Here is a 15,341-nt window from a genome sequence, read left to right as displayed (position 1 = left end):
AGTGACAGGAAGACAAGGAGATTTGGAAAGGAAAGGGTTAACGGCATTTGGCAAGTGCGTCTGTCGGCAGCGAGCGCGGAGATCAGCGGTGCAAAATAGCACCTCGCTCTCTTAACCAAGCGCCCGCTTAAAAACATTTCCCCCTGCTGTGTTTATCTGGAGCCAGCGCTAATGATGTTCTCCTACATCTACTGTTTCTCACGGTTACATGTCTATTAGCACGGTATTACGCATGCATAGCAGCCTTTACTGGGGGGGGGGCATTGAGCATTGCTTTCATGAGTCTAGTCTTATGAATGAATAAACATGAACCAATCTTGGAATTAGTTATAATTAGTCATGAGTTATTTGTACCTCCTGTTCTTACCAGAGGATTGACATCCAAGTGAAGCAGATAAAAGAGAGACAGAAACATATCAGCGTAAAACACACACACACACACACACACACACACACTGTTCATAAGGTCGCAATCTAATCATAGCAGAAACAAATGACTTCAATCCTGCGTCATTATAATAAACAGGTATTATCACTGCTCATAGGCTTGACATAACCTTGTCATTACCTCTCCTGAGCTGTTAGGACAGTTGGCAGCTACCGTAATGTTTGTTTCTAAGACAGCTTTATGTCACATGCATGTTTCTCGTGCGGGCTTGTTGTTATGGTAACGCAATTAAAAGGCGCTGTCGCATTTTGAATAATATCCAGCACTGATACTGGGAGAATTATTATTATTATTATATTTATTCGCACTACGTTTCACCAAAGCAGAGGTATTATCAATTAAACATAAATGATTTTCTACTGCATAAGGAGATATCTGATTTTTATCAATGAAGATCTAATGGAATTTTCTGCTATTATCAACATTAGTAATGCGATTAGATGATGGCGCTTTAAATGAGAAAAGAACTGTGCCATGTGGCGTCAAGCCAAAATGCACCAGTCACTCTTATTCAGTATAATAATACAGATGAGTGACTTATTTAGCATATTAGCATATCATCCATGGCTATGCACTGTGTTAAACTGTCCTGGCAGCAAACATTACAGTGAGGAGTCAAAAATATTCTCAGTCATTTTCTTTTAAATCAAGGAGCTAATGTTCTCTAAAACAGGCTATTTGCGTCACTAAACAAATTGATTTGTCTCCATTATTCAACATTCAAACATCTTCTCACCAATCATGATCGATCTATAAGAAAAGAATCAGACACACGTTAATACCCAGACACACACATGCATCGGAAAGAGAACACACACACGTTCGTTTCTATACCATGTTCATGTCGATGCCGTTGGTGTAGGTCCAGGCGTGTTGGAAATACTCCTCCAGCCTCTGGCGCAGCGGGTTGGGGATCTGGTGGAAGCGGATGAACTCTTTGACGCGGAGCATCTGCAGGTGATATCGCGCCGTTCCCGAGTACAGGCGCTGGATGATGGCGGAAACATTCCCAAAGATGCTGGCATACATCAGGGCTGAGGGGTCAGAGGAAAAGGGAGTCAGGAGATTTCAGTTCAAGTTTTAGCCTTTTTAGGTCAAATATGAACGTGCTTCTACTCACATCCGATGAGCATGACGCAGATGGAGAAGATCTTTTCCGAGTTTGTGTTGGGCGAGACGTTCCCGAAACCGACGCTGGTCAGGCTGCTGAATGTGAAATACAGCGCCGTCACGTACTTGTCCTTGATGGACGGACCCGAGGAGGGGTCGCTGTAGTTGTACTGCTTGCCAATGGACATGCCGAGGTTGTCGAGCCAGCCGATGGTGTGCTCCAGATAGGGTTTCTCTACGTTGCCGATGGCATACCAGATACACGCCAGCCAATGAGCGATCAGCGCAAAGATGCACATTAGCAGCATGAGCACCGCGGCACCGTACTCGGAGTAACGGTCCAGCTTGCGGGCCACGCGGACCAATCGCAGCAGCCGGGCCGTCTTCAGCAGACCGATCAGAGTTGTGGTCTGATGGAGTGAGAGAAAGAACGTGAATACTGCAGAGTATAAAAATTTCAGTCCTGTAGACTCTCCTGTGACGTAAAAGCTTTACAAATAACACTGGAGACTCCTTCCAAACACACTAACATCTAGAAACCTAAATAAACATCTCCTTAGAGAAAACCTAATGATAATCCTATTACATCAAAATGTCCACCATACACGTACTATTACTATGGATACTGTTACTATAGAAGCAAATAATGTATAAGATAAACCTGTACTTTGAAGCTGAACTACAGAGAAGTTCACTTCCAGAAGAAAAATCTACAAATAATTCCCTCACCCCTGGCCATCCATGTTCATGTCTTTCTTTCTTCGGTCGTAAAGAAATGATGTTTTTTGAGGAAAACATTTCAGGATGTTTCTCCATATAATGGACTTCAATGGTGCCCCGAGTCTGACCTTCCAGAATGCAGTTTAAATGCAGCTTCAAAGAGCTCTAAACCTCCATCCCAGCCCAGGAAGAAGGCTCTTATCTAGCCACACCATCGGTCATCTTCTTATACTTTTTGACCACAAAATCTCGTCTAGCACTAGCTCTGATGTTTTTCCTTAAAAAACATCATTTCTTTATGACTGAAGAAAGAAAAACAATCATCTTGGATGACCGGTGGTGAGGGAATGATTTGTAGATCTTTCTTCTGAAAGTGAACTTCTCCTTTAATCAGCCTTCAGACCAAAGAGTTCAGCAGTGCTGTGGTATAATGTGATATTAAACCCGGTCAGGCTGAACGAGGAAATTAAGAGCAGAGAAATGTATAAACTGGGATCTGAATTTAGATTCTAGTTTAAGCGTTACTCATGTAAACCTACATCAACTTTCATAAGAGCCAATTCCAAGAGGCGTCAGGCGTCCTAAAGATTAGAGCGCGCATAACACTTGAGCCGCATTTCCTTTTAAACATAAGGTTATGTTATGATGGTTTCCATCTTGACTCTGTAGCTCGGTATGTCAGAATCACGTAATGGTGATGACAGTTATGAAAACTGGCGGCATTATCAGGACAGAGACGTGTAAATATTTTCCCCTAACCTAATCTAAACTGAATGTGATTGTGACGTTTGAGAAGACTTGACCACGGCTATGTGACTGTACCAGAAGACACTGTGGTGATGTTTTAACATAGGCCAGTACAGAAAGTGTGAAGACGTCAAAAAAAGACATCAAAATAGCTAAAATCGATCTTTAACACAACTGCTGTTGCTCAAATAAGCCTTAAGATCCATGCAGCCTGCTGCTTTAAGTATCTTAAGTGGCACTGTAAATCAAATAGGATACGATGAGGGACGATTCTGACCTCCTCTGATCCCGATCCAAATATGAGAAGGTCAAAGGGAATGGCGGCCACCATGTCGATGAGGAACCATCCTTTAAAGTAGTGCACGGCGATCTTGGCCGGGTGGCTGACCACCTCGTCGTTGGCGTTGACGTACGTGGTGCGGAAGTTGATGAGGATGTCCACGATGAACATGATGTCCACGATGAGGTCGACCACGTTGAGCGGGTTACACGAGTAGCCACACACTCGCCTCTTCTTCTCCTCGGGGTCGTTGAGCAAGAAGGCGGCGCTGTACGGCGTGAAGATGGCCGTGTAAATGACAAGCAGCAGGATGAGCCAGTCCCACACGGCCTTGAAAGGGCTGTAGTGCAGGATGGTGAACTTGTCGATGCGCGGCGTCTGGAGCTTGTACTCTGGAAGTACGTCGGCACCCAAGGACAAAACCTGAGGAAGACAGAATGTAGGTAGTGCATGAGGTTGATTATTAATAGTATTTCATCCATACTATTTATCCATTTCGTTTTCTGGAATAATCGAGATGGTCCTTGGTGCACAAGACCAGGGGGTGGAACCATTTCTCATCCATCTCCTCCTATAAGCCTAACCTCTAACTCACACAATGCTGAACAGCATGAATCCATCCTGAAACAGAGCTCCACCCCTGGCTTGACTCCACCCAGGTCTGTCCAGGTAGGAGGAGCTAGATCAGGGCTGAATCCATCCCATGCACTTCTTGTTCCCAGGGATTGTGCTTGAAACATCTAAGAAAGGTGTAAGTTTATGTAAACACTTACAGCAGTTCTTATTCTTGTTGAAAAGACAAAGACACAGAACCCCAAAGTGAAAAATCCTGTCCTGAAAACTTTCCCATGACACTGTAGACTTCTTTATTTTGTTTTAGATCGAGTGCGTTCATAGAAACCTGTGATTTTCAGCTGCGCTACTGTCAAAAACCGCTCTTGTGGAAAATCAATCCTTCTGGCGAATCAGAACCGAGAATATCGAGAGTGCTACAAAGTGATATACGCTTTAAAATAAAGTGCCACCTGAATGCATTTGAAAAGTGTAATTAGACAGAAATTGTATGAAATAAAAGGCATTGAGTTCTGCATTACTTTAGATTGTGAATTGTTTGCTCAGGAACAATCGTGCGACTCAGCTTTTCCACACACTGCTGGTTCGAGAGTGCGACTTGACTGTGGTGTGTGTGTGTGTGTGTGTGTGAGAGAATAAGTGCTGTCCTGCAGCCCATTTTTCCCCAGACACCCTGGATTAGTCGTGCACAGAGCCTTTTTGGTTGTACACTTAAAGAGTTTGACGGTGTGTGTGTGTGTGTGTGTGTGAGAGAGAGTGTGGGAAAGGATCCTTCAGGCAACCCCAGTGTTGTGGAGATAATTACCAGAGCCATTGTGTCCTCTCAGCGCCCGAGACAGAAGGAGGGAATAGAAACGGAGTGGGAGAGAAAGAGAGAGAAGGAAGGAGACAGACGGACAGACAGCGATCCTGAAGGCACGGCAATTACTGTCACCAGAAAGCAGGAGGAAACTGTCAGGAATAGAACCGGTCTCTCATCGCGCCTTTTTTTCGCCCTCTCTCGCGCTCTCCCTGTTTTAATCTCTCCACTTCGGTGGCACGGGGTCAAAGGTCGTGCTTAAAATAGAACATCCAGCTGCTGAACAGGAAGCAGAATGGAGCAGGCATATTCTTTAATTATGCACGTGACATCAAGAGGCTTACCGATTTTCGCCGCATGTCTAATATAACTGAACAGGATCTGACTAGATTAGCAACAACGTGGGGAAAAGAAACGGTGTTTCCTAGTTACCAGGTCAGAAACCATGTTTCTGAGGCAGGTTTAATGAGAACTGGGTTTTATTTTAGGGCTGTTTATCCACTTAAGTGTAATTGATATTTGAGGAAGGTTCTCAGATATATATATATATATATATCAAGACTGAACAATCGAGCTTAGTTACTATTCTGAACACTGAAATAACCTTTAAATGCTAAGTAACAGGCGTAGTAGGAACACAATTCCACAGTAGGTTGTGTTAAAGGATGGCGTCAGCATACGAGTACTAGAAGTGGAAAAGATTTCATTCATTCATTCATTCATTCATTCATTCATGCATGCTGAGTAAGCTCTTTATCCTGATCGGAATCTAACTGGATCCCATGCCAGGAATTCATCCAGCATGAGATGCCAGTCCATTCACAAAGCACAACACACAAACACACACATAACACACTCATTCACACCTCAAAGAAGGAAACCGGAGAACCCAGATGAAACTCAGAGCCATGACACCCCAGAATAAACCCCTGGAGCTGGGAGACGGCGAGGCTACCTCCAGTTCCAGCGTCTCTCCTGCCTCAACAGGTTCATTTTTTAATTACAAATTTGTCTTTAACTCAGGAACATCTAAATGCCAGCCTATTAAATGCTGCTTTATTAATACTGCAGTAGTGTATCAATGAGTCAAATTTATTTATTTTTGTAAACGTCGACGGCTGTGGTTAAAGGCAATAAAACTAGCGGAGTGGACAGAAACAATCATCAAAAATGCTGGCGTTTGGCGCGCACACTTCATATCAGATAAGGTTAAAGAAACTATTGTTTTTCGTTGGAATGGTGTTTACATGTCTAAATATTTCTCACGCACATCCACCTCATCAGAGATTGCGGAACAAGTTTCATGATTACATGTAATGCTAACTTTTTAGCATGTAAGTTAGCTAACTGGTAGCTACTGTTTGTCTCATCTCCCTTTCTCCAGTTGGCGGAAGTGCTTGTTTTTTCTATCAGATAGGCGTAGATGTCAGGTCACTCAAGCGGACAGGTCATTCTGTCACATCGTCCATCCACTGATTGAGCATGTACGGGTCGGTCAATCTGGTTACGTCTTTTAAAGTGGACAGTGAGTGACCTTTTGTTGTTTAAAAACAAACTAACAAAACTTGAAAACTAGCGTTTGTAAAACGGTCAGGAAAAAATCGTTCCGCCTCCAACTAAGCTCCACCCACAAAAAAGGGTCTATATGGAAGGTGTAAAGGTCTGAGCCGAGGTACTGCGCTTGTTTAACTTTGTGTTTGTGTGTTATATGATCACCGTGTGTGAGGTTGTAGCTCTGGCGGCATTCCTACTGTGGATAAATAAAGTATTAGGAGTTTAATAATTAAGCAAAATAACTCTAAACCCCAATATTCTAATGTGTGTGTGTGTGTGTGTGTGTGTTGTTTTTACATTTTCAGTGTTATTTGTTTTGTTTCTAGTGGAGTGTTACTATAATATCTTGGTGTTAATGGACCCCTTATTGTAAATGATTGTATATGAGTACTCGGTGTATCTCGTCCTCCTTAGAGGACACACACACACAAACACGCACACACGCACACACACACACACACACACACACACACTCTCTTCTTGTCTGGTAATAAACACACCATGGAGACTTAAACTAGAATCTCAGCAGCGATCATGTGGGAACTTTCCCCCTTCATTTCAGCAAGGCCTACCGCTAGCTGCAGTCCCTGATTTGTAAAATGGAACCTAGTCACTTGGTTCCGGCGCTTGGCTTCTCGAAGGGTTTGTTCGTATTTTATATGAGGACGGTGTGTGCGCTCGCGAGTGTGAGATAGAGAGAATTACACTTTAAGCACTTATCTTTTTAAGCAGCCGCCAGGCATGGTGTCCTGAGGTGTGGTTTAATGAGTGGCCAACTCTTTAGCTTTGATAAAAACGCTACGAGCTGAAGAGATGAAACCGGCCATCTGTGTGTGATAAATGCCATCTGCTTAGTTACAGACAAGACAACGACCAAGCAAACAAACAATCACGGAACACGGTAAGGTCGACCATGAAACAGGGAGCTGACAAAAACGAGAGATTAACAATGTGCGTGTTTGTGCCTGATGGTTTATTTAAAGCCTTTTTGAATCCGGTAACCCGAAGACACGTCAGGATTAGAGCGCATTCTGAACGCCTTCGAGTTTGAATAATTTATAAGATTTCGCATTCTGATGAGCCGGTGATTTTATACTGCTATAAACAAGAGCAAACAAAAGCTGGAGCGCTACACTAAGCTGTGTTTGTATCATAAAAGGTGGAAGTTTATCGCTAATTCACTCTGAGTCGTTGACCGGAAGATCAATAGTTCGAACCGATGGGCCCTTGAGCAAGGCCCCCAACCCACCCTGCTCCAGGGGTGCTGCATCATGGCTGACCCTGTGCTCTGACCCCCAAATCCTCAAGGATGGGATTTGAGAAGAAACATTTTTAACGGAGCAACTGAGGCTTAAGGGCCTTGCTCAGGGGCCCCAGCAGTGGCAGATTGGTGGACCTGGGATTCAAACTCACATCCTTTCCAGTTAGTAGTCCAATGCCATAACCACTAAGCTACCACTTTCCCCTTAATTTTAGTGTCGTATGTTTAATGTTCTCTTCTCACTGATGTTTAGTTGGACTCTTTTATGCAGTTCGTAAGAATCTCCGAAGAAGCATTCATGTAAATTTGGCAGAATAAAACAGCAGCAGCAGATTTACGGGATGTTTGAAGGCAGCCAGTGTCCTCTACTGATCCTCAATGTGGTCAAAATGTTTAGGAAATGTGTTTCATTTCACTTTCAGTTTGAATTTAATGGACAGCTATGGATTAAGCAATTTCCAGGGTAATGGATGATTTAGGATGATACACTGATCAGGCATAACATTATGACCACCTGCCTAATATTGTGTTGGTCCCCATTCTGCTGCCAAAACAGCCCTGACCCATCGAGGCATGGACTCCATTAGTTGTAGTATTCCCCAACAGCCATCAGGGAATGCCGTTTCCATGAAAGTGTGTACTGTACATGGTCTGCAACAATGCTTAGGTAGGTGGTACGTGTCAAAGTAACATCCACATGGATGGCAGAACCCAAGGTTTCCCAGCACAACACTGCCCAAATCATGACACTGCCTCCGCCAGCTTGCCTTCTTCCTATAGAGCATCCTGGTGCCATGTGTTAACCACGTGATGTAAAAGAAAACGTGATTCATCAGACCAGGCCACCTTCTGCCATTGCTCCGTTGTCCAGTTCTGATGCTCACGTGCCCATTGTTGATGCTTTCGGCGGTGCACAGGGGTCAGCATGGGCACCCTGACTGATCTGTGGCTATGCGGCCCCATACACAACAAACTGTGATGCACTGTGTATTCTGACACCTTTCTATCAGAACCAGCATTAAATTCTTCAGCAATCTGAGCAACAGTAGCTCGTCTGTTGGATCGGATCACACGGGCCAGCCTTCACTCCCCAATGAGCCTTGACCGCCCATGACCCTGTCACCGGTTCACCACTGTTCCTTCCTTGGACCACTTTTGATAGATACTGACCACTGCAGACCGGGAACACCTCCACAAAAGCTGCAGTTTTGGAGATGCTCTGATCCAGTGGTCTATCCGCCATCACAATTTGGCCCTTCGTCAAACTCGCTCAAATCCTTACGCTTGTCCATTTTTCCTGCTTCTAACACATCAACTTTGAGGACAAAATGTTGACTTGCTGCGTAATATATCCCACCCACTAACAGGTGCCATGATGAGGAGATCATCAGTCTTATTCACTTCACCTGAAACAGAGCTATCACCAAATAGAGCTGGTGAAAGGAGTGTTAAATCAAGGTTGTGCTCATTATAACCACATAATTTGAACCTCAGAAACCTGGCACTAAACTATTAAGAACATATTTGTGGCTGAAAGGTTAAAATTGCTAAAATTGCCTATGAAAAAGAAAGAAAGAATGTGGGCTCACCTGCGTGACCTTCTCCGTGACATTGTGCGTGCGATCTTTGACCTTCGGGGCGATGATGGTTTTCTCTGAGGAAGGCGGTGAGGCGGGGCGCTTGTCGTTGTTGGTCTCGGAGAAGTTGAGGGTGATGAGTGGGATCTTGTTGATGGTGCTGTATTTGGTGAGGTTCGAGTCGGACGTGGAGCCCAGAAGACTGCACTTGATCTGGCTGAACGGCCCTGTCATAGGACACACACACACACACACAGCTTATAGCTCATGCATTTCCACATTCCCCTTCACTGAGAATAAGAGCACAGAGATCCTGAATGTCATAAAACACACAGAAACACACAGAAGCACCAACATTAACGACACACACCTTCACAAAGGCACATCTTACTCGTCTTGGGGTTTAGAACAGAATATTATTTAAATAAGTGAGACGACAAAAAAAAAAGCAAAGAAAAGAAAAAACGACAGACAAAACGTTGTCATGCTTATCGATTTACAACACAAATAGGAAAAGCTCAAGCCATACCCCCAGCCATCCAAGAGCGCGATACTAGCCAATCAGAAACAGCGAAAGAGAAGGAGGGGAGGGTGATTAGAGTGATTCAGATTGGGAGAAAGAAAAGAAATCAGTCTTTGCCTTGTATGAAACACGACAGAGAGAATTACAGCAATTACTTTACTTTTCAACTGAGGTGCTTAAACACACCCCACACACCTGAAAGGGAAGGCTATGTTTATACCGAGGAATAAAACGCACAACCCGAGCTCTAAAAGGCTCCGAATGCTTGGCACCTCGTCATGATCTTGCCGAAATCAGAAGCCAAAACACTCCAACGTGAATCAGAAAGAAAGAAATGCAGCCACAGAACTACAAAATGTCGGCGAATATGGGCTTTTGGTGATCGACCGGTCATGCATTGTGTCACGTGCATGAAACTCTTCTCGCTGCTTTATCAACTAATTACATTGATCTAAAACTTACACACACACACACATCACCATACATAACATGCTGCTTAGAAATTCTGAATGAAGTGATTTTTAATAAGAGCATCCAGCATATTCCAGCATGGCATTCGTTTTCATGTCCCGGGGCACGTTTATTGCGGCTTGGCATGCTTCCAGAGGGCAGGTAGGCAGGCAGGCACGTGCTCATTAGGACAGAGTTGGTGCGGATACCTTTAATGCTTCGCCCATTGTCTGAAGGAGGGGTGTTAGAAAGAGAGAGGAGGCAGGCAGGGAGGGTGAGAAGTGGAAATATAGTAGCCTGTGAATTGAGGTGTGTGTGTGTGTGTGTGATCTACAGCTGACCCTGAGATCTACCATACAAATATCACATTTACACCCATTCTTTACATGGGTGCCAATAATTCTGTAGCTGACCATGAAGGAAGTGTGTCTTTTAGCAATTGTCATTTTGTTTCAAGTCAAGTGTGTGTGCATGTACCTTCGCTAGCATGGCGACCGCGGTACGTCCTGTCCACGTGCGCATTAAAGCCCTCAAGGTCATGCGTGGACGAGGCTCTGCGTAGCATACACACGCTCCCGCTGGCCACCGATCCGGACGGTTCAGTCCTTTCCTTGGTGTCCCGTGGCGAGGACTGGTCCTGAGGCCCGGAGGCAGGAGAGGAGGAGTCGAGCAGGGTTTGACCTATCAGAGCCCTGGTGTCATTGGCGTAGGATGGGCTGCAGCTGTCTCGCGTGGAAGGGTGGAGCTCGTGTGGCGAGAGCGAGAGAGACAGCGAGGAAGAGGAGGCGCAGGACGAGTGCAGGTCCATTTGTTCGGGCGAGCAGACGGTCACCTCGTCCGGGTCCTCCTGAGGAAGCGACTGCTTACTCAGTCCCAGCATGCTCAGCGCCACAGGGAGGCGAAAACGGAAGAAACGCCCCTTCCCTGGTGGCCCACAAAGTCAAAAACATCACGTAAAGGTATTAAAGTTTTCACAGTAATTTTAAAAGCTCCTCCTTTGCTGTTACTCTCCACTTCCTGCATATTTCCACCATAATGCCATTATGTTTTTATATCAGCAGATGCTAGCAGAACAACTAGCCGAATGAAAAGTTTTCGGGAAATATTGTATGGTTAGCATTATTTTAACTGATGGAAATGCTAAGCAGGAACCGATCCAGGATATCATGTACAACTCACAACATTCACAAACACTGATCAAATGCTACACAGCGTTATCGTTCGGCCGTATTGTCCTGACTGCTGTATAAGTGAGAGGAAGATTTCTGATTAAATGTGATGGGCAGCCGCTGCTACAGAAGGCTTCGGTGTTTGTTTTCGACTGCAGTACATCACTGCAGCGAGGCGATGTGAGGAATTTTTAGCTGGATGTGCTCGGATGTCAGACAGAAATATCGTTGACGGGAGAAAACTGGGGCGTCAGCATCAATACGACGCAGAAAGGAGGCGGGAAAGGGCAAACGCGTTCTGCCGCCCTCGCTGTAGTCTCTCATCAAAGTCAAAACGAATTTTTTGGTTTCTCGCTCACTCTCTCATGCACATCAGCAGCAGACTGGGATATGAATCATCCACAGCCATCAAAAGTCACCTGATTATTGTAATAACTGGAAGCGTTAAATGTTAGCAAAGTCATTGTTCATTGTTATAGCTCACATTAATGAACTCATTCTTGTAATAAAAATATATTCTACATTCACCTTGATAGAAAGAAAGAAAGAAAGAAAGAAAGAAAGAAAGGGCATCTCTCAAGCAGGAGTTGAGACGAGAGCAGAAATGTTGCTAATGTGAAATAATGGTGAAATGGGCGGGGCTTGCTTGGGTGCCCACTAATATAGTTCAAAAACACTAACGCATCTGTCAATCATTCCAGATTAACGTCGAGCGTCTCATCAGCTGATTGTATCCGGCGGAAGCAGACATATTTTTTGCACAGTGTCAATACGTTTCAAGGTTGGAATAAATTCGTCTCGTACGGAAACATCGCCATGTTCATTTTCCCCACATGAACAAACTCGGCAGATTAAACTGGGGTTTTGTTTTTTACGACTGGGATCATGTTCAAAATGTGTTAATAGAAACATTTTATTTTCTGCCTCTCCATGTACCTACATCTCTCAATCCCCTCCTTTCAATCCTGTTTTTCTCTCCGCCTTTCTTTTTCTCTTTCCTCTCATCCCCATCTCCTCATCCCTCCCTCTCCTTTATCTGTTTTCTGCAGTCTGTACCTTTTAAATCTCCTCTCCATCCTTTCTCTCTCTCTTTTAATGACATCCTTCTCTATCATTCCCTCCCTCCCTGCCTCTTCCCTCCTTCCTCTTTTGTCTTCTTCTTTCATCCATCTCTCTCTCTCTCTCTCTCTCTCTCTCCGCTCTCTATCCCAGCTCAGTGCTCAATCCCATACCAGCATTAATTAAATCACTGGCCAAACAGGTCTATTTATATCCCGGATCAAACACGAGCCCCGAACCTCCCACAGGACCCGCATCTGATTTTTGGGAAGTTCCTTTAATTCTTTAATCCTCATCAGACTCAGAAGCCACGCGTCACTAACAGGGTTACTGGAAATAAATTTCCGACATCTAAGAAAATATGAACTTCTCTATTTTAGAGCTTCCTCAGGGGTGTTTAGAGAGAAAGGAGGGGAAGGGAGGCATTGATGCACTGATTTGATTCACTGCAGAATAACTAATAATTCTGTCACAACCACTATTTTGGCAATGCAAACTATTTGGTGTGCAGCTCCTTCCTAAATGGTCACACACACACACACACACACACACACTTCAAACCCTCTCTGTTGCTATGATACCTGTGGACAGATTTGCATGGACTATTAATTGGGATTCGTGTGTGTGAAATATGACTTTGTAATGGAGACACAGTGTGCTGCTGAGTGTGAGGAGCTGTGTTAACTGGACAGTCAAGCTTGGAGAATCGGTGTTATGCGATATCTGGCCCTGAGGTGCGTAAACACTGACCCTCATTTAACCTCCTGGGCTGGTTGGAGAAAAGAGAATAGAGCTTTGTCTTTTCTTTATAGAGGTCATTTATGAGACTCTTATCCATCTCTTTTCTCCTCTCATTGCCTATCCTCTCTCTCCTAGGTTCCCCACTTGTATTCCTTGTTACTCCACTCATACTATGTTCCAGGAAGTGTGTGTGTGAGTGTGTGCGTGTGTGAGTTCTCAGCCTCACTGTGCTGGGGTCTGGACGGTGATGTGTAGTTGATGCGCTCCAGCGAGTCCATGCTGCCGTCATCCAGGATGTAGTCGAAGCTCAGGATGAACATCATGACCACGCCCTCTTCGTTCTTCACCGGAATAATGTGGGTGTTGCACAGGAAATCGGAACCTGGACGAAGGGAAAATGCAAATCATTCACATGAGCCTTCCACAGGGCACACACCATCGTTAACGACCGATACGATATCCGTCTCCTTAGTAATAAAAGCTTTCAGCATGTCACACACGATCATTATACGATCTCATGAATGGGATTTCTACGAAACTACAATCATCGCGTCCGGTGTGAATATAAAGTATCATAATGGCCAATTTAACCAGTCTGCAGTTTTAATTGACTTTCTTTCCCATTTTCCGTCTAATGGGCTTACCGGAGAAGAGACAGAGTAGTGGTGATAACCAAATGTTCCACAGAATCCATTATTTATCCATTTCCATTTCTCCTAGTAAAAGCACACTGAGTCAATAGTGTGTGTGTGTGTATGCATTTGTTTGCCTATTTAGACTGATCAGCCATAACATCACCTTTGTACTATGGTGTAGGTCCACCTTGTTAAGTTGCCTTTATTTGTCACATATACATTACAGCACAGTGAAATTCTTTCTTCGCATATCCCATCCTTAGGGATTGGGGGTGAGAGAGCAGGGTCAGCCATGATGCAGCACCCCTGGAGCAGGGGGGATTGGGGGCCTTGCTCAAGTGCTGGTGCTTGAACTCCGATCTACCGGTCAACAACCCAGAGCCTTAACATCTTGATCTACCACCGCCCCGTATGCCAAAGAAACGGCTCTGAGCCATCAAGGCATGGACTACCCAAGACTCTGTGGTATCTGGTACCAAGACGTAAACCTATCCTTTACGTCCTGTAAGTCGTGAGGTGGAGCCTCCATGGATCAGACTTGTTTGTCCAGCACATCCCAGAGATGCTTGAACCCTGTGAGATCTGGGGCCAAATCAACACCTAGTGCCTATAATGAAAGTTCCCCATAAGCCCTTGGTTGCTGTATTTAGTTACTGTCCAGTGTCACCCAAATGAGGATGAGGTTCCCATCTGAGCCTGGTTCCTCTCAAAGTTCCTTCCTCATATCATCACAGGGAGTTTTTCCTCGCCACCGTCTCCGCAGGCTTGCTCATGAGGGATAAAATAGTAACTTTAATTTAAACTTTTGTTAAGAGCGCTATACAAATAAAATTGAATTGAATTGATATTGAACACCTTGAACTCTGTCCTGTTCCTCAATCCATTCCCATGTGACCATTACCCTGCTGTGAAAGAGGACACTGAAAGGGTTAAGTTATCTTTGTCACGTATACATTACTGCACAGTGAAATTCCTTCTTCACATATCCCTTCCTTGGGGGTTGGGGTGAGAGCGCAGGGTCAGCCATGATACAGGTATGTGTCAAAGTCCACATGAATGCCATGAATGGATCCAAGGTTACTAAGCAGAACAATGCACAGAACATCACCTTGCATTCTTCCCATAGTGCACCTCTTTCCCCCACAGGTGAGTGACACCTATGCACCCGGCCATCCAGATACGTCAGATTTAGCTATAGAAAGTTTCTACACAATATTAAGGAAGGCTGACCAGTTTAATAGGCATGTGTGTGTGTGTGTGTGTGAGCTGGACACACTATGTGCCGTGTGTGTTTGTGCATGTGTGCACTGTGCTGGCATGTGTGTGTGTGTGTGTATGTGTGTGTGTGTGTCTCAGGCTTACTGATTTTGACTGCTCTCTCTGGAGACCATGACAGTAAAGTAACCATGGCAACTAAAGGGCAACTTGGCCCTTAAGGGGAAATGCATGGTGTGTTTTCGTGGCTCCTGCAAGTGTTTCTGCGCTGCACGTCAATCCCATCAGCTTCTTCATCGTCTCCCTCACCGTTCAGCCGCCGTCATTGACGCTCATTTGCAGCTGACCCTCAAGTTTAAGCTCAGTCCTTCTATCTGACCCGTGGGAAATAAAGGTATTGAGGAAACTTGATGTGTTTTTTTTAACACTATGCAGCTGCTGACCTGTCGTCTCAGTCATCGTCACCTTCACCGGTGGTTG

At 44.7% G+C, this 15,341-nt stretch overlaps 1 protein-coding gene across 5 annotated transcripts in view; it reads right to left on the bottom strand.

Annotated features, from left to right (window-relative positions):
- Positions 1 to 15,341, bottom strand: part of kcnh7 (potassium channel, voltage gated eag related subfamily H, member 7) — a 52,873-nt gene that overhangs the window by 12,422 nt on the left and 25,110 nt on the right. For 2 of the 5 annotated variants that reach the window (XM_058402910.1, XM_058402911.1), the window contains exons 3-10: positions 13,238 to 13,393; positions 10,520 to 10,966; positions 10,252 to 10,272; positions 9,599 to 9,622; positions 9,082 to 9,296; positions 3,303 to 3,728; positions 1,569 to 1,968; positions 1,283 to 1,482 (exon numbers count right to left, since the gene is read on the bottom strand). In XM_058402910.1, coding sequence (XP_058258893.1) covers positions 1,283 to 1,482; positions 1,569 to 1,968; positions 3,303 to 3,728; positions 9,082 to 9,296; positions 9,599 to 9,622; positions 10,252 to 10,272; positions 10,520 to 10,966; positions 13,238 to 13,393 — 1,889 coding nt within the window. The remainder of the gene's footprint in view (positions 1 to 1,282; positions 1,483 to 1,568; positions 1,969 to 3,302; positions 3,729 to 9,081; positions 9,297 to 9,598; positions 9,623 to 10,251; positions 10,273 to 10,519; positions 10,967 to 13,237; positions 13,394 to 15,341) is intronic. The other 3 variants (XM_058402913.1, XM_058402912.1, XM_058402914.1) reach the window with 3 other exon arrangements.

The sequence above is a fragment of the Hemibagrus wyckioides genome, linkage group LG11 (genome assembly GCF_019097595.1).
Source record: "Hemibagrus wyckioides isolate EC202008001 linkage group LG11, SWU_Hwy_1.0, whole genome shotgun sequence".
Taxonomy (NCBI): Eukaryota; Metazoa; Chordata; class Actinopteri; order Siluriformes; family Bagridae; genus Hemibagrus; species Hemibagrus wyckioides.
Note: the sequence above shows the minus strand (reverse complement) of the source record. Positions and strands in the feature narration are given on the sequence as shown.